The 18983-nt window shown below is 47.1% G+C and overlaps 1 protein-coding gene across 1 annotated transcript in view; it reads left to right on the plus strand.

Annotated features, from left to right (window-relative positions):
• Positions 1–18983, plus strand: part of EGFL7 (EGF like domain multiple 7) — a 52169-nt gene that overhangs the window by 24592 nt on the left and 8594 nt on the right. The window contains exons 4-8 of the mRNA XM_086921037.1: positions 1971–2155; positions 7542–7667; positions 9632–9744; positions 14093–14188; positions 14853–15026. Of these exons, the coding sequence (XP_086777163.1) occupies positions 2076–2155; positions 7542–7667; positions 9632–9744; positions 14093–14188; positions 14853–15026 (589 nt within the window). The 5' untranslated portion in view covers positions 1971–2075. The remainder of the gene's footprint in view (positions 1–1970; positions 2156–7541; positions 7668–9631; positions 9745–14092; positions 14189–14852; positions 15027–18983) is intronic.

Below are 18983 nucleotides of genomic sequence, written 5' to 3' on the forward strand. Positions count from 1 at the left end.
CGTGCGTGGCTCACATCACGGACACCTGTCGCACTATCAGACCCGGACGCCCTGCTCGAGGCCCGGCTCAGCAGCTCGTCTCAAGAGCCCGAGATAAGGGCGACACTCCGGGCCGTCCTCTCCCCGCCGCTGCCCCCGCCTTATCTCAGCACGGCCTGGGAGCGGGGCGCGAGGCCTAAACTCACCGAAGACCCCAAACACGCCCGGATAAGACAAGGGACTGAAGCTTGACATCGCGTCAAAAGCACCCGAGGCGCCGGCGTTTCTGACCATGCACCCGCGGCGCTATAAGCGCAGCGGAAACTCGTGTGAGCACACGGGCCCCGTGTGTGAAAACACGAGGAGACGCAGGAGTGTCTGACTTTTTAGCGCTTTGCTTCTTCGGAAGCGCTAAGCTGCCTAAATCTCTGCACTTGAGTCTCTTGTACAGATATCTCATTACAAGAGAGGGGTGGGGTGGGGGGCAATGCAGGGGGTGGCAGAGAGGAGACAGCAGCAGATAGAAAGGAGGCAAGAAGAGAAAGAGAGAGGAAGAAAAAGAAGGAGGAAGAAGTTATGTCGAGAAAGAGACAGAGAGACATACTCGGACAGAAAGGAGGGGTGACAGGAAGGGACGGAGGGAAAGGAGACAAGCATAGAAACACTTGAGAGGGGGGAGGGGGAGATGAAGTTATGGCGAGAAAGAAGGCAACACTAGAAAGACATGAAGGAGTAAGCCCGCCATGAAAAGGGTGGTAGTGAGGAAACAAAGGGGACCCTACAGGGCCCACTTTTGCCTCTGTGCAGGGGGGTGCATGCAGTGGGGCGCATGGTGTGCCACCCTGCATTCTGAAAGCCCTAGTTCCTGCACAGGCAGAAATGCACAACATTGTGCATTTCTGTCCAGGCAGGAGCCGGATGTGGCGCTGATTGCGGTGGTCTCTTTCCAAGGCTCTACTATAAGCTTTAGAAATGCACCGCCTTGGGACTACCACTGCAGGAGCCCCCCGCCAGGATTTCAACTCGTAATCCAGCGGGTGGACTGACTACGGGTTTTGCAGTCTTGGAGTGGGGTGCTGGCGTGGCGGCCTGCTCCACTCGTAATCAGGCTGTTTGTCTATGATCATTATATATTTATATTTAACTGCCTGTATGTATACATAATGGATTTCCATGCATTCTATACTGTTTATTTGAAATAAATGCTAATCATGGGCTGCACATCTTTTTGAAGATGCACGGGTAGATTTATTAATAATTTGTGCCAGGCTTGCATCAGAAAACTGACACAAACTAGTGCAAATGGTGGATTTGGGATTCACTTTCCAGAGCAAAACTGTATTTGTGCTGGAAAGTTGCCCTAAAGTACAGCAAAATATGGGTAGCTTTCCTTTGCGTTGCTTTGTGTCAAGGGCTGGTACGATTGGTTTTAACTGGGCATTCCTGTGCACCCACCCATAATTTTATGACAGAAAGCCCTATCTAATAACATTTGTACACAGGGCTTTTGTGCCAAAAAATAACACCTTTTTGAGACTGGCATTAACTTGGATAACTGTTTTATTTCTCCAAACGTTTCCAACTTTGCACATGTGCTGCACTATGCAGCACACATAAAAAGTGGGAAAAAATTAAAGAATGTCTAGCATGGTATTTTGTACTGGACGGGTATCCTTCTAGTACCAAAGCTGTGCTTGACGTTACACACCCTCTTGCACTATGGTGCAAGGGTGTGTGCGTGGCACATGGCAGCCAAAAGTGCACCAGCACCGCAAGCGAACAAACCAATGCATCTTAGGAGTTCTGGTGCTGTTCTGCTGTCTCTCTTCCACACAATTCAGATCCACAGCTTTTGTTGCTGCACAGTACAGCATGGAAAGACAGTAAATCTGTCCCCCCGTTTGGTGCAAACCCTGTGGTGCGTGGCACCTTTTTGATTCTAGTAATTATATGGAGATGTCGCCTTCATTCTGATATCCTTTCTGTTCCAGGTTCTCCATCTGACGTGGTCCACACCATAGGAGCCCCTCCTCGGACAACAGAGTGGTCACTACAGCAAAAAATTCAACGAAAGAGGGAACGACGACCACACAGATATGTGGGGGCCCGTCTGCCTTCTGGCGGGGTGTGTCTTAATCCTTGGGGTGACCAGCTCTGATCTGTTTCATCGCGCCGGGTAAGTCGCTTTGTGTTCACATCACTAGCCGGCCATGGCCGTTCCCAGCACATGCACGCCTTCTTCCCATTCACAATGGGCGCACACTGGTCACTGGAAAGAGAGGACAGACAAATAACACGTTACACCCCAATGAGCAGCTTCATAGGGTCTGTGTTCACAGAGCTTGCGTCAGCTTTGGAAACACAAGCACAATTGTGAAATATTTTGAGATTTAACTCACTGTGATGAAGCCGCACAGAAAGAGGCCTAGTTATGGCGATGGCCCTTGATGGAGAAAGCGCCATTGTTTGCACACATGACCTACTTGCAAACAAAAGGAAGTAAAGAAAATCAACAGCAACTGATGTGCAAAGACAGCTGCATGAAAGGCGGATGTAGAGCTCCAGGCAAAGAAGCATCTGTTTGGAACTTTCTTAGAAGCCCTGAATTGGGCACGGCGTTTTCTACTAGCCTGGCTTCATTATTCTGCTACACAGGGCAGACAGTCTAGTTATTAAATTGACAGCCTTGGAAAAAGACCAGAGTTGAAATCCAGGCTTCTTACCTTAACTAAATACATTGATTTGTCCAAGAACACACGACGGAGACCAGTAGGGGGAGCCAGGATTAGACCTCATTGCTCCTGTATTCACAGCCAGGTAACTTCACCGCTGGGTAACACTGTTTCCAGTATGGTGTTTGGTGCTGTATGAAAAATGTATGTTTGATTTTATCTGCATTAAGAAAAATCAATGTGTTTACTTCATTATGACTTTTATCCGTTTTTATTGCACAGTGGGCAGCTACACGTAGATATACCAAGCCCTTGAGGCTAGATTACACACTGAATGTAGGCAGTGACAAAGCAAACAGAAAGCCATGCAAGGGGAACCCGAACAGAGCCGCAGACAGGCCTCTATCTTACCCAGCAATGCACCTTAGAAACATCCTGGTGGGGCAGTAGTCTCCATGAACAGTGGCCGGCTGGACCTTACGGCCAGATTCATCAAAGTAAAATCGGCTCGCAAAGGGCCAGATTCTGAGAATCCGGCCCTTTGCGAGCGCTATTTCTGCATTTGGGATTCATCATCCCAAATGCAAAAATCGCAATTACAGAACTCGCTAAATTGCGAAGAATCGCATTTAAGGAATCTCAATTAGAGATTCCTTAAATGCTATTCATGAACCTTTTAAAAATTGCGAATTCGCAATATGGGGCCGCTATTTACCGCGAAGTGTAACTTCGTGGTAAATAGCGAAAACTTAGAGAAATGCACTTTAGTGCATTTTTCTAAGTTGTATGTTACACACACATATGTCCTTTGGACATGTGTGTGCGCAACACCAGTGTACATTACCATTTCAGGGGTGCTACAGGGTGTCCTTTGGACACCCTGGCACCCTTGAAATCGCTTCCTTATTTGCGATTAGCTAATTGCTAATCGCAAATAAGGAATGACTCCCCATTCATTCCTATGGGCCTTGAGGCCCATAGGAATGAATGGGAAAGCCATTCCTTATTTGCGATTAGCAATTAGCTAATCGCAAATAAGGAAGCAGTAGAAATCGCAAAATTAATTGCGATTTCTACATGCATCCTGTTTTGCGAGTCTTTAATAGGGATTCCTTAATAATCGCTATTAAGGACTCGTAAAAGAGGACAATGATGAATCTGGGGGTTAGTGCTGAGTCTTCTGTTTTCATGGGCATTGCATACTGCCAAGTTACAAGGCTAATGAGGTTGAAACACATCTATCTCTGTGAGGAAAAGCATGCAATGAATTCATTCGACGACCATAAAATTGAGCTAGCTCAAAGAAAAATGAACTCTTATTTGGCTGAGGTACAAACAGTGCACCATGACAGTAAGCGACCGGCGGTGGATTCTTGCGCACAGAGCCGGACAGACCTTTCTTTCGCCTGGCATTGACCCTGTTTTGAAAACCCAAGCCCACTCCTGGTGCCTCTGCCCCTTTGCCCAGCTCCTCGAGAAAATTTCAATTAAAACAAAACCAGTTATAGGTTATTGATGTCATCAGTGATATAATTGAACATGGAATAAGCGATGCAATCCCTGAGGCCATAAGCAGACCATGGTGGGGCGTAACCTCTAGTTAGCTCAATAACGTTGTATCTGTCACCTTTAATGTCACTGTAATCTTTGTTTTTTCAGTGACTTTTTAGTTTAAAAAAACAAAGTAAGATCTTATTGCCGTACCCAAACCACGCTGGGGCACGTGTGCGGCGTGGCGTTGGGAGGAGGGCCTGTCCTCTGGTCCCAGTGGCGGCTCCTCCACCAAGACAGAGGAGCGCCGGCCCACTGTATTTTTTGCAGTGGAAAAAGTAAACATAAAAGGACAATAACAATATGCTATTATCGTTTTATATTCCCTTTGTCATGCAGCTTTACGGGGTGGGGCGGGGCTTGGCTGTCCTCACAGCCAGCAAGGGGAGAACTGGTTGGCACTTAAGTGAGCGTGCCTGTTTGGCCGGCCCAACTTTGATTGTTCCCCGCAAAGCTGCATTACTCAGCCTGGTGAGGGACATGCCCAGGCTCCCATTCCCCGTCTGAGCGCCGATTCGCGGTGCTCAGACCAATCACTGTGTGTTTGGTCTGAGGTCTGCTGTGTGGCAGCGTTGTGATTGGCTTAGGGGAGATAGCCTGTGTGCTTCCGGCTTCAGAGGACAACGCGAGGTGAGGCGAGGCGGTAGTCGGCAGCAAGGTAAGTCTAGTTTAATTTATTTTTCAGTCTCCCCTCGCCTCACCCATGCTACTCTGTGGCAGCCGCCACTGGTGACCCCATGTGGATGCTCAACCTACCCCTACATACAGCCTATGGTCATGAGATGCATGGGGTTGGGCGTAGGGCTCAGCATCAGGGCCGGTCCTAGGCATGGGCGGTATGGGCAGCTGCCCAGGGCCTCGCGCTCAGGGGGCCCCCTGCCGGCCCCGCAGAGCAGGGAAAAGCGCACTCGCACAGGCAGTAAGGCACTTAGAGGGGCCTCACATCTTCCCTTTCGCCCGGGGCCTCAGAAGGCCTCAGATGGCCTAGGACCGGCTCTGCTCAGCATCCCCCAGGATGGCCATCTCCCTACGGACACCCACCACACATTTGTTGTTTTTTAAATGAATTTACCTGGAGCCTCAGGAGTTCCAAGAAACTCCATCAGGGGTCCCACGGGTGTCCGACAGAATCACGGCACAGGCCGCCCCGCTCCCCCCAAAGTACATTTTTATTTTCAACTTTGCACTCAAAAAATTGCTGGCAAGAACGACTTATCACAACGCTTTCCAGAATAATGTTGATGTTCTGTTTCTTTTTACAAGAAAGTTCTCAGAGAATAAATAGTGCAGAAATCCTGTCCTTACCTTGACCTTCAAGAGGTGGCCAGCTTACCTTCCATGGCTTGCTTGCATGTCAGATTGGATTATTAAAACCCCAAAGGCCAAGGCCTCTGCCGGCGGTCCAGACTCCCTGTGAGCCCCCCGCCCTCCTCCAGGCCTGATTCCACATTATAACGCAGTGCAGGAGGGCTTGTGGTGGGCGAGAATTCCCATGGCTGTCGACCACCGCTGAAGCGGCAGAAAGCGCATCTGATACCAGTATATTCCTCTGGCTCTGGGATCTGAGGCGTCCGCCTGCTGTGGCTTCAGTCGAGCACAGCCAGGGATTAGCATCTGCAGGATGGGTGATGTTTGTGCAGACATGTGGTGATGATGGGAAAGAACCACAGCCCTGAGTCAGGACAGACTGAGCTAATGTTCTGCCATGTAAGCAGTGACACCGGCTCCTTAAATGTAGTCTGTAAGAATCCCTATATTTCTAAATCCCCATTGGTGCAACTGTGCCTTTGTGAGCGTTGGCTGCCGGCTATAAAAGGTGTAGGAAGTGCTTAATTTGTGCCGGGCACCGTCAGGAGCAGAACTTATGTTTATTCATCAAACTTTGGCCCAAACCAAAAGAGAGAAAGACAAATAAAGAGGATTGAAGGAGGAAGAGAAAGGCATCAAAATAGTAGCAAAGGGAGCAAGTGGGGATGAAAAGGGATGTGCACGAGTTGAATAAGGAGGCAGGAAGTGTAGGGTGGTGGAAGTAGGCTTGAGTGGATTCAACACTGGGCTACCGTGGCTTTTACTAACCTGAGCATTCTGCAGCACGGAGGGAGGCTCCTAAGACAAACTTTGGGGCCTGCATTTATATGTTTATATAAATTAAGCACTGATGTGGCGGTGTCAGAAGAAACTTTCACGAAATCCTGGAATAGACAGATTAGACCCTGTGAGGTTGGCAGTACAGGCAAGGATCCTAAAAAAGTACTTATTAGCATCAATACAAAATCCGACTGGTTCTGCTCACAGTCTGCACTGTATAAAAAGTTTACAGGTGTTTCTAACTCTGGGTGGTTGTTTCTGGCATTTCCTTTCAGGGGCTCAGAAGCTAATGTTGTGATCCCAACCATTTCGGGTTAGAGTACTAGCCTCATGGTTTGGCTTGACTATTCCATGTTCGACACGTGGCCTCCACTCTCCAGCCGGCTAGTAGGACACATGACTCTGAGTTTGAGCTCCATTAGTGACCTGCCAAGATTTGAAAGCCAGCATAGAGCATGGACGCTTGATACTGTGACGCTTTATTACTCATGCTAGCGTACTATGTATGTCCTAGTATGGTCCTAGAGACACAACACAAATAGGGGCTCCCAGTCCCACGCTTTTAACCCCTTCGCAGTGGGAGTAATCCCCCCGCTGTGCTGGGGGAGGGGGGTGCGTGCATAGCGCCCCGGTGCTCGTGACGAGCTCAGCTCGGCACGCAGCACGGTGGCCGTGTGCTCATGACGAGGTGAGCTCGTCACGGCCACACCCATTTCTGTAGAACGCTCGCACAGCGGGGGAATTGGCCCCGCGTGCGAGCGTTGCGGCCGTTATGACGAGCAGAGCTCGTCATGAGCACCCATGTGGTCAACAACTCATCAACCTGGCGCGCCTTCTCGGCTAGGCTGACGGCAATGGTACTCTCTTCAAACTACCGCACACCTCAGCGGAACAGAAAGGGTGCAGACACATCCATACACACAATGCACTGCACAGATCCAGCACTATCTCTTATAGGGCACCCCTATACAAGAAATACAACCAAATACAAGGCCCACAGGGCGCGTTGACTCCGGTCAACGAGAATCCCAGACCCATGAAATGCGCACAGCTTTCGAAAACACTTGGGGACATTCAAATGGGATCATATTCTTTACAAATGTATGTAATATAAGATATATATGCCTTAAAAATGTTACTCATATATGGCTAGAAAGTGAAGAATGATGCATGTGCTGAAAAGGCTGTTTTTGGGGTGGTGGTCACCATACACTTTTTTGACTAGGATGTTTTATTTCTGATTGGTTTCAGCCGTGGGGTGTGCTTGGCAAACACACACAGTGCACCAAAACTCTCCTACACCGAGTCTTACGTGCAGCCGGTCTACCAACCCTATCTGAAGGCCTGTGAGGGCCACCGAATCTGCAGTTCATACAGGTAAGCTCTGGTGTTCTAAGACACTGTTTATATAATTATCTATAGTGATATGTTTTTTCTTCTTTATAAAAATAAACTCCTCTTACAAATCGATTGAAAATCCGATAGTAAAATTCGCATCTTTGAGGTCATGTTTTTCTAGTAGCTCCAACTGTTCACTTCCTTTTCCCCAGTGTAATTTCTGGTTACATCTAAAATCTGATCTGATCTGACCACTTACTTCCGTCTTTTAAGAGGGGAGATGGAAGACTAGATGTGTGCTTCTCTGCACACACATTGTGAGAGGTTATCCTTTCTTGATGGAGCTCCACAGTTCTTGTACTGTGGTGTTATCCGACAGTTACCATCCATCTCAGAGTGCAAGACACTGGGATGTAGCTCGAAGCCATGTGTCGAGTGTCTAAGGCGATCTTCCCTAACAGTGCATTACTCTCAGTAGTTCCACAAAAAGCATCTACAGTAGCTCTATTTTTACATTGCTTTCTTGCTCGGAAGTCTAACTTTTATTGTCTTTACCCTGGTTTACTGTATAGGCAAATAAAACCTGTCAAACGCCTGAGCCATTCATTTTTTCTGGCCTTTAACAACAGGTTTGACTATTGGGTAAGGTATTACTGTTCATTGGCGCCCGAATGTGCTTAGGACCCCAACACATCACTTATGACCAACACGAGTGTCAGTAGATGTCCTCTGCTCATGAACTGTTTCCTCTGCTTCGCTACAGCCCATTGAAGACATAAGATTATAAAGGGACATCCTGCGAGTCCCTGGGTGGTGGCGGATATTGAGCGCTGCAGTAATTTCTGGAAATGGACCATACCTAGAAGAGGCAGTCGTCAACTGCTGGTCGTCCCCCGATACTCTCCATCGACTGTAGCTATACAAAAAGAATACGAGGGCCATGTTGGCCCTCAGGTTAAGCCCCAGAGAAGAGTAACCATTGGACTTCGAGATAAAATTCGACTGTTGAGTTGAGCTCAAACGATAAGCTGTGAATGTAGTTTTTCGATTATAATACACATACTCTGATATTGCAGTACCAACTTTCTCTTCGTTCATCTCGTAAGCAGTGCCCGTCCCACACCATTTCAGTCTCTTTGTGGATGACAGTGAACCCATAGTACCAGTCACCTTCTGCAGAAGCTTTACAAGGTTGACTATCAACAATTGTGTTCACCCCTGACTTCACCCTTGCGTGTCTTCCCAAGGGGCAGTCACCCTATGGACACTGGTGATTATTTCATTGGTAATTCGGTTTTTGATTATGGTTTACATGGTTTGATACTGATCACAAGTTCTTGAAGTCTATTCCATTAGCCATACTAGTACTCTGCACTCTCCACACAGGGCAATCGGTTGCCTACTGCTGTGGGCGAATGGAAAGCAAGAAAGGCAGTGAGTTGATTCTTCCCTGCCCATGATCACGCCCCTTAGAGACCTCCCGAGCCATTTCCGTATTCTTGACCTAGAGCCTTTGGTCAGCGCAAGTGGTTCTAAAGTGCTAAACTATGATACCAAGTAACAAAAGCATTTATGGCTACCTGTAGTGGTACTCCAGTAATACTACTTCTAAAACTCCTAAATGCCTTCGTAAACCTATCCTAAACCACCTAAAATAGGAATAAAATGGGAATATTCACGGAAGTGTCATATACAATTAGTACAAATAGAAAGGGATGTAACCTCTTTGCACTTTTACTATTAGGATGTTAGCCATTTAACTGACTGATCCTCAAAGGCGGGGTTGAGTGCATGAAGTAATAATCCTGTAGTGCTACTTTACGTACTCGTAAATGCCTTTGTGAATGAGCCTCTATGTCGCTTGGTGCAGCCTTGGAAATGATGCACTTACCAACATAAATTCAATCCCTTTGCTGGCTGCAACCAGTGGAACTATCAGCACTGAGTGTGCATTCATGGTCATTTTCACATTTTCAGCATCTCTCTCTTGCCGTCTCTTCCAGAACCGCGTACAAGGTTGCCTACCGGCAAGGGTTGAGGACGGTGTCTGCACCGCTCTACGCCTGCTGCCCTGGATGGAAGCGCGTGAGCTCTCAGATGCACACATGCACCAAAGGTAAGCTTTCTCACCATTCAGGAAAGACTTAAACGCTCATCACAATATCACAAACTGTTTTTTCTGTTAGCGTATTAAGTCAATTAGATTATTGTATCCCAAAGTGTATGGTAATATCCAATTTTTAAAACCTATATATTTTTTACATGTTTAGTATGCATTCAAGTGTGTTATTGATTGTAAAGAAGCATAAACATTATGGAATTTTCATTGTGAAGGTCTAATAGGACCATGAAACAATGTATATTTTTGGTACCTTCTCTGTCCAATACGTAATGTCAAAAAAATATATATGTGGTCTGGAACTATGCACCAATTGGAAAATTGTCCATCTACCAAATGCATGCTCCTTGAGAGCAATAAATATCTTCAATCAGAGGAAAGGAAAATCTTGAAAGTCTGGATTCTAGAAACGAAATAAAGCTGGAGATTTTAGGTGATTCACCAGATGTTGGTGATTAAAGCTTCTTTTTTTACCAGCGTGGCTAGGATTTTCATTTATTTACCTCAATGCACTCAGTTGAGAAAGTAACTTACTGATGATCAATTAAAATTATGACAGTATAAAAACAACACATTTAAAACATTATTTAAAAAGTGAAAACATCTCAAATACTAGCCCTTCTCTTATGAAAAAGGACAATTTTCTAATAAAAACATTGTGATAGTGTGGTATAAAATCAGTGACTCTAAAATATAAACCTTCAACAACATCAACACCAAAACATCGAATATCATAATGTTATTAAGTAAGCCTATGCGGAGTTAGAAAAGTAAATCTACCCTCAATGACGTGTGTTTACCTTGATGAATTGCTGCAGGTCATTGTTTGGACATACTCTGCATATTCATTTTCATTTGACCGCCTTGGACCACTGCTAGTCCTCTCCAGGCAGTAATCACTGCAAGTCGAGGCGTAGGAGGGTGTGTGACATGATTGCAACTTCTTGCCGGCGTTGGTGGACCAGAAAAGGGGGTGGTGATGAACAGAGTATCTGAATTCAGCAGACCACTCTTACCCAGTCCAAAGATCAGGGCTTGATCCATCAACGTTTTTTAGCTCACTGCACCATCCCAGTTCAGAACTTGGTTATATGCAAATTAGTCTAACCCTGGCCCAGTGCATCATGGGAACAGGGCAGACCAAACAACCAAGCCAATTCTTATACTGGGAAGGAAACAAGCTACCGGGGACCGGTTTCTGGCATTTCAGCCGTCTTCGGCCCGGCTAGCTTGAATCCGGATGGTGCAATGAGCTAGGGACTCACATCTGAGTATACCCTTTCACGCTTATGGTGGACAAAAATGATTCAGAAAAGGGGGTGGTGATGAACAGAGTATCTGAATTAAGCAGACCACTCTTACCCAGTCCAAAGATCAGGGCTTGATCTATCACCGTTTTTTAGCTCACTGCACCATCCCAGCTCAGAACTTGGCTATATGCAAATTAGTCTAGCCCTGGCCCAGTGCATCATGGGAACAGGGCAGACCAAACTACCAAGCCAATTCTTATACTGGGAAGGAAACAAGCTACCGGGGACCGGTTTCTGGCATTTCAGCCGTCTTCGGCCCGGCTTGCTTGAATCCTGATGGTGCAATGAGCTAGGGACTCACATCTGAGTATACCCTTTCACGCTTATGGTGGACAAAAATGATTCAGAAAAGGGGGTGGTGATGAACAGAGTATCTGAATTAAGCAGACCACTCTTACCCAGTCCAAAGATCAGGGCTTGATCCATCACCGTTTTTTAGCTCACTGCACCATCCCAGCTCAGAACTTGGCTATATGCAAATTAGTCTAACCCTGGCCCAGTGCATCATGGGAACAGGGCAGACCAAACTACCAAGCCAATTTTTATACTGGGAAGGAAACAAGCTACCGGGGACCGGTTTCTGGCATTTCAGCCGTCTTCGGCCCGGCTTGCTTGAATCCTGATGGTGCAATGAGCTAGGGACTCAGATCTGAGTATACCCTTTCACGCTTATGGTGGACAAAAATGATTCAGAAAAGGGGGTGGTGATGAACAGAGTATCTGAATTAAGCAGACCACTCTTACCCAGTCCAAAGATCAGGGCTTGATCCATCACCGTTTTTTAGCTCACTGCACCATCCCAGCTCAGAACTTGGCTATATGCAAATTAGTCTAACCCTGGCCCAGTGCATCATGGGAACAGGGCAGACCAAACTACCAAGCCAATTCTTATACTGAGAAGGAAACAAGCTACCGGGGACCGGTTTCTGGCATTTCAGCCGTCTTCGGCCCGGCTTGCTTGAATCCTGATGGTGCAATGAGCTAGGGACTCACATCTGAGTATACCCTTCCACGCTTATGGTGGACAAAAATGATTCAGAAAAGGGGGTGGTGATGAACAGAGTATGTGAATTAAGCAGACCACTCTTACCCAGTCCAAAGATCAGGGCTTGATCCATCACCGTTTTTTAGCTCACTGCACCATCCCAGCTCAGAACTTGGCTATATGCAAATTAGTCTAACCCTGGCCCAGTCTTCGCCCAAGAATATTATGAAATGGCTCAGAACTCAGCCTACTGATGCGAAGAAATATTTAGTGACTAGATGTATTCAAGCGCTTAATGAAGGTAGAGCCGTCATCTGCTAATAGCCCATTCCTTACACATATGGATAATATGATGGTAGGAGGAGACACGCTGGACCGTTCTCGTGCCCATGTCACATCTTCGCACCACCAACACTTTTGAATCTTCAGTTTGGGCTTTGCTTTGACACCATTCCCTCCTCTGTCTCTCACAGGACCTTTGGATAGTTACTGAGCTCGCCCCGCTGCCCCCAATGGGTGGCAGCTCCATGCACCACCTAAGGAGAGCCTCTCAATGCTACTCCTGAGCCTTCCTCACCCCAGTCTCATCTCCCCAGCATCCTTACAGGATGTCAGGATCGCTCACTTGGCACCCTCCTGGCAGTCATCATCTGCACTGTGTACTGTCTTCATCCTTCTGAGGAATGACCTTTCCAGGCCTAAATAGCAGCACCAGGCGGCAGCAATGGCGTCCGCGGTGCAAGCACAAGGCTTCCTGTTGTCATCCCTGAATTGGGTCTTTTTCAGTCCACTTTAAAGCTCTATATAAGACCAATTGGAAATCTACTCTGGTAGGTTTTCTTCTGCATTTTGTGTAATTTCTCACTTATGGGGGATTCTCAAAGAATATGACAAATAATTCTGCAAACTTATGACAGTTATTGATTTCCAGGAGTACTTCTACATCGCAAAACATGCGTACACACAATGTCCGCATGGTTGTGAGTTTGATGATGTTCACTGCACATTTCTGCATTCTACACCAGGGACCCTGTGGATTTTACAGTCAGCTTGTATCTCCTGATCTGCAGTCAAGGCATCTGTAGAAGATATGAGTTTTCCCTCGAAAATCAATCAGGTGTGTCGCTAGACTTTACAGAAAAGGGAATATTTAAGGACCTACTGGGAATACTCAAGCACCCGCTCAAAAAGAGAAAATGTTGCTGTTGGAAGGAAAAATGCTAGGAAGGAGAAGGAGCAGAGCATATCCCAAGCGACAAAGGAAACCAAACAATGATCTACAAATGCCAGATCCGAGAAGGTGTACACCGAGGAACATCTCAGCACCAAAGGAGCCCATGTCCTTAAAAGGAATCCTTTCCTGAGCATCGCAGCAAAGCAGAGCATTGATATTTTATTTACTTTCTGCAGCGGGAGGAGGGCAGCAGGGGACTTTCACTTCAGTCTCTTTATCTCTATAGCAACCCCGCCCTCTGTGGAATATCATTTTTCTATTTCTTGCTCTTATGAAACTGCTTTTTAAATGTATTTTGTATTATTTTTTATGAAGTTTTACACAGAGAAACACATACTCATGGCAACCTTAGTTCAACAACAAACAGGAGATAGAAAAAGAGTAAGAGGAGGGTGGTGTAATCCAGCCAGACAGGAGGACTGGATGACTCCACCCCCAGTAGGGCAGGGAACGAACGCGACCTTGTCCTGATGGTCCTGAGGCTGGCGGGCCATCAGGTCAAGGAGTTGGGTTAGCTGCGCTACCAGGGACTCCTCTTACATGTACCAAACTCTTCACCCTACTCTAATCAGAGATGGGGACCGCCAAGATTGGCGGGTGGGGTAACACCACAGATTTGCGGCTTCACCAAACCTCTAAATGACCCCCTGAGACTTTGCTATTGTTGTGGACAGGATGGTAATCACATCCCCTTGAACCTCTCCTGTTAGCACCCACTGCTTTGCTATTTCTTGCCCACATTCACTGAAATATGACATTTCTTCACATTAGTGTGCCCCTTTTTTGTAATGTACATATTATTCCTTTATTTTTCAGGGATATGCGGGTTACCGTGCCAGCATGGAGGTGTATGCGCAGGCGCCAACAGATGCGGCTGCCCGCTAGGCTGGGGTGGAAAATACTGCCATACAGGTATGAACCTTGGGGCTCACTCCGGCTGCAGGGGTTGGCTTCTTCTTCCTGAATTCTCTTCTTTGTGTCCTTACCGGACTATAGTGGCCGCACAGGAGGGAGCACACCCCCAAGTCGGGGGTGTACAAATGGCCCTGGTCCACCCTTGTGTCAACATGGAATTCTAACATTTTCTTTTCCAATTTTATTTGACTTCTTAGGAAATGTGGTCAGAACAACCCTTCAACTCTCAGAACATTAATTTCTAAGTAATTCCCTTCCCCTTTAATCAATCATGTTTAAATTACCACCCCCTCCCTGTGCCTAGTCCCGTCATTGACAGCATTTAGAAGTATTTCCCAAGCATCAGTTTAAAGGCCAGTTTTTAAGCTCACGAGTTACAGAGAAGGCAGAGACTTTTCTCCTCTGGGACCACCTCTGTTTAAGTACCACGTGTGCCTGCAACTGCTTGAATACCACCTCATGCCCAGGATACATCCCTTAGCTCTTTCTGCCGGGCAGGATTGCATTATTGCAATTCCTTCTGTGGTCCACCAGATGTGCAGCACAGGCTGCATGACCCACCCATCCTTCCACCCCCTCACATTACCCTGCATTGCTTCTGGATGCAGCCACTTCACATCGCAGTGCAAGGTCCAATGCCATGCTGGTTCTTCCATTTCAGATATTGATGAATGCAATAGCGAGAGCCATGGATGTTCCCAAGACTGCGTCAACACAGAGGGAAGTTTCCGATGCAGCTGTCGTAATGGCTACGCGCTCACTGGGGATGGCAAGACGTGTCACATTGTGGATAAGGCACCTCAGAGCTCCGTGACTCCAGCAATGAACAGTTCAGGTAAGGGCAGTGGTCAGGAAAATCTTACCCCCTAAATGCCAATGTCACTTTTTATGCATCTCCTGCATAGCATGGTGCAGCCCAGACTCTTTTATGCATCTCCTGCATAACAGGGGTGCAGCCCAGACTCTTTTATGCGTCTCCTGCATAGCAGGGGTGCAGCCCAGACTCTTTTATGCATCTCCTGCATAGCAGGAGTGCAGTCCAGACTCTTTTATGTGTCTCCTGCATAGCAGGGGTGCAGCCCAGACTCTTTTACGCATCTCCTGCATAACAGGAGTGCAGCCCAGACTCTTTTATGCATCTCCTGCATAGCAGGGGTGCAGCCCAGACTCTTTTATGCGTCTCCTGCATAGCAGGGGTGCAGCCCAGACTCTTTTATGCATCTCCTGCATAGCATGGTGCAACCCAGACTCTTTTATGCATCTCCTGCATAGCAGGGGTGCAGCCCAGACTCTTTTATGCATCTCCTGCATAGCAGGAGTGCAGTCCAGACTCTTTTATGTGTCTCCTGCATAGCAGGGGTGCAGCCCAGACTCTTTTATGCATCTCCTGCATAACAGGAGTGCAGCCCAGACTCTTTTATGTGTCTCCTGCATAACAGGGGTGCAGCCCAGACTCTTTTATGCATCACTTGCATAGCAGGGGTGCAGCCTAAACTCTTTTATGTCTCTCCTGCATAGCAGGGGTGCAGCCCAGACTATTTTATGCGTCTCCTGCATAGCAGGCGTGCAGCCCAGACTCTTTTATGCATCTCCTGCATAGCATGGTGCAGCCCAGACTCTTTTATGCATCTCCTGCATAGCAGGGGTGCAGCCCAGACTCTTGTATGCGTCTCCTGCATAGCAGGGGTGCAGCCCAGACTCTTTTATGCATCTCCTGCATAGCATGGTGCAACCCAGACTCTTTTATGCATCTCCTGCATAGCAGGGGTGCAGCCCAGACTCTTTTATGCATCTCCTGCATAACAGGGGTGCAGCCCAGACTCTTTTATGCATCTCCTGCATAGCAGGAGTGCTGCCCAGACTCTTTTATGCATCTCCTGCATAACAGGGGTGCAGCCCAGACTCTTTTATGCATCTCCTGCATAGCATGGTGCAGCCCAGACTCTTTTATGCATCTCCTGCATAGCAGGGGTGCAGCCCAGACTCTTTTATGCATCTCCTGCATAGCAGGAGTGCAGTCCAGACTCTTTTATGCACCTCTTGCATAACAGGGGTGCAGCCCAGACTCTTTTATGCATCTCCTGCATAGCAGGAGTGCTGCCCAGACTCTTTTATGCATCTCCTGCATACCAGGGGTGCAGCCTAGACTCTTTTATGCATCTCCTGCATAGCAGGAGTGCAGCCCAGACTCTGGTATGCATCTCCTGCATAGCAGGGGTGCAGCCCAGACTCTTTTATGCATCTTCTGCATAGTAGGGGTGCAGCCCAGACTCTTTTATGCATCTCTTGCATAGCAGGAGTGCAGCCCAGACTCTTTTATGCATCTCCTGCATAGTAGGGGTGCAGCCCAGACTCTTTTATGCATCTCCTGCATAGCAGGGGTGCAGCCCAGACTCTTTTATGCATCTCCTGCATAACAGGGGTGCAGCCCAGACTCTTTTATGCATCTCCTGCATAGCAGGGGTGCAGCCCAGACTCTTTTATGCGTCTCCTGCATAGCAGGGGTGCAGCCCAGACTCTTTATGCATCTCCTGCATAGCAGGAGTGCAGCTTAGACTCTTTTATGCATCTCCTGCATGCATAGCAGGAGTGCAGCCCAGACTCTTTTATGCATCTCCTGCATAGCAGGGGTGCAGCCCAGACTCTTTTATGCATCTCCTGCATAGCAGGGGTGCAGCCCAGACTCTTTTATGCGTCTCCTGCATAGCAGGGGTGCAGCCCAGACTCTTTTATGCATCTCCTGCATAGCAGGAGTGCAGCCCAGACTCTTTTATGCATCTCCTGCATAGTAGGGGTGCAGCCCAGACTCTTTTATTTGTCTCCTGCATAGCAGGGGTGTAGCCCAGACGCTCAGCTGTGAGGCACAGATGCCAGATTCTGAATATATCCTCCACTTAAGGGAATTTATGCACTTACTCGTCTGGGAATGTTCTGGTGGTTGCTGACCACGTTTCCCGAGGGCTGATTGTATGTGTTTCTATGTTTATATTTCATTCCGCATTGAGGAGTTTATGTAATCACTGAAACTGAGAGGAGCCTGTCCTGCCAAAGATGTGGATATAGAAGACTTTAGGCTGAAAGATTCACAGCCTGGCCCTGTTCAGCATCCTTAGCGCCTTCTACGGGAGGTTGAGCGAGTACCAGGTACAGCATGGAAGCGCCAAAAGGCAGCATGACGACTCAGGCTGGACTCACTCTCTAGTGTACCGGCAGGAAATCTCAAGGGAGTAAGGAGTTTTCACTTCAGTGGCATGGGACTGCACCCAAAGCATCTGAGCCAACAATGTACGACACACATCCTTACACACAACATTAAATTCGATTAAAAAAACACACAAACTGACAGTCATTTCAGCTTTTCATCAAAAATTAGAAAGTGAACAGGATGATAATTCTTTGGAATGGCCATGACCCCCTTGCTCTAGATTTGAGTGCTAGCTATTTTAAATCAAATGACTGTAGTGGTATTATATTAAGAAGTCAATGCTTGCTTTCAGTTGTGTTTGTTTTGGCAGGAACGTCCTTTAACACTGCCGTTGACCAGAAAGTGACTCACTGGTATATTGTTTTCAAGCCAGTTCATAGCATGTATTCTAATGACCAGCAGGAGGAACCTCAAACACCTCATCAAGAGGACTGGAAATGTTGGTGGCCGTCCATTATTACTTTTGGTACGCGCTGTGACACATCAAACTCGTACCGTGAGTAATAATGCGCTGCTGCTAGCCCAAGCAGCCAATCCAAGCCAGCATTCAAGATGAAGGCCAAACGTTCCCAGCGAATGCTGCAACATCACCTGAAGGAGGCTCTGCAACCTGCTGCAAAACTCGCAAACGGGAGAAAGCACAACTTGATGGCAAACCATGGCAATTTATGACTGCAACCAGCCAACAGCCGTTCTACAGCATGGGCTGAGAAGTGTCTCAAATAAACTGCTTGTAGAGTGACACATCTTGTTGGTTAAGCACTTGTCTCACAGTTTCCGGGAAGCAGCAGGGTAATTATTTTTGTACTTTAGGATATGATGTTGGGTACAGATCACAGGTGGTTGGGCCAACTATGGCCAAGAGGGTACATTTAGGAAGGAACTGTGTACCCCTCTATTCCCCCTGATATCATCAAAACTATTCTGTGGTAACAAAGTTTAAAGTTCGGCTGAGTCGAGCCTATTTCACTCGGCACTGTTAACAACATGTTTATAAGTTTACACCTCAGAGGCATGTAAAACTCCTAATCACTGCTGCCTCCAGAGACCTATTCAGAGCTATGCATTTACTCCCCAATTGAAAGAAAAAAACTAATGGATAATAGGCTGATGGCAATCTTTGTTATCAGTGTTTCACTGTCCTTGGAACATGGAGATTGTACAAAAATATGACTTTTACTTAAGCTTAAAAATTATAAATGTGTTGGCATTTAGTGGCTGCTGTCTTGATTTTGTTTGAGCATCTTCATTGGGATCAGCTTGTGGTATGTCAATGGGGTTGTGTTGATGTGAGACTTAGCACTCGGATGTACCCTCACGATGGAAACTGATGGACCTGTGTTTTACATTTTGACGCAGAGCATATTTTTCCACTCTGGTGGGAAATATCCATTGTAATGGTACTCCAACTTCATTTAGTTTGTTGCATCTCAGTGGCCCATAAAAGTCTGCCACAGCGTAGGGCAACCTAGAAGATTCTATACAGAGACCAATTCTGATACGACTGGCGGCCATTTAGATTGGTTGAAGCAGCAAATGTAAGTCATTCTGAGTAGTGCCTTTTGACCAATCAGACTTTGTTATGGT

Source organism: Lissotriton vulgaris, chromosome 5 (assembly GCF_964263255.1).
Source record: "Lissotriton vulgaris chromosome 5, aLisVul1.2, whole genome shotgun sequence".
In the NCBI taxonomy this organism is placed as follows: Eukaryota; Metazoa; Chordata; class Amphibia; order Caudata; family Salamandridae; genus Lissotriton; species Lissotriton vulgaris.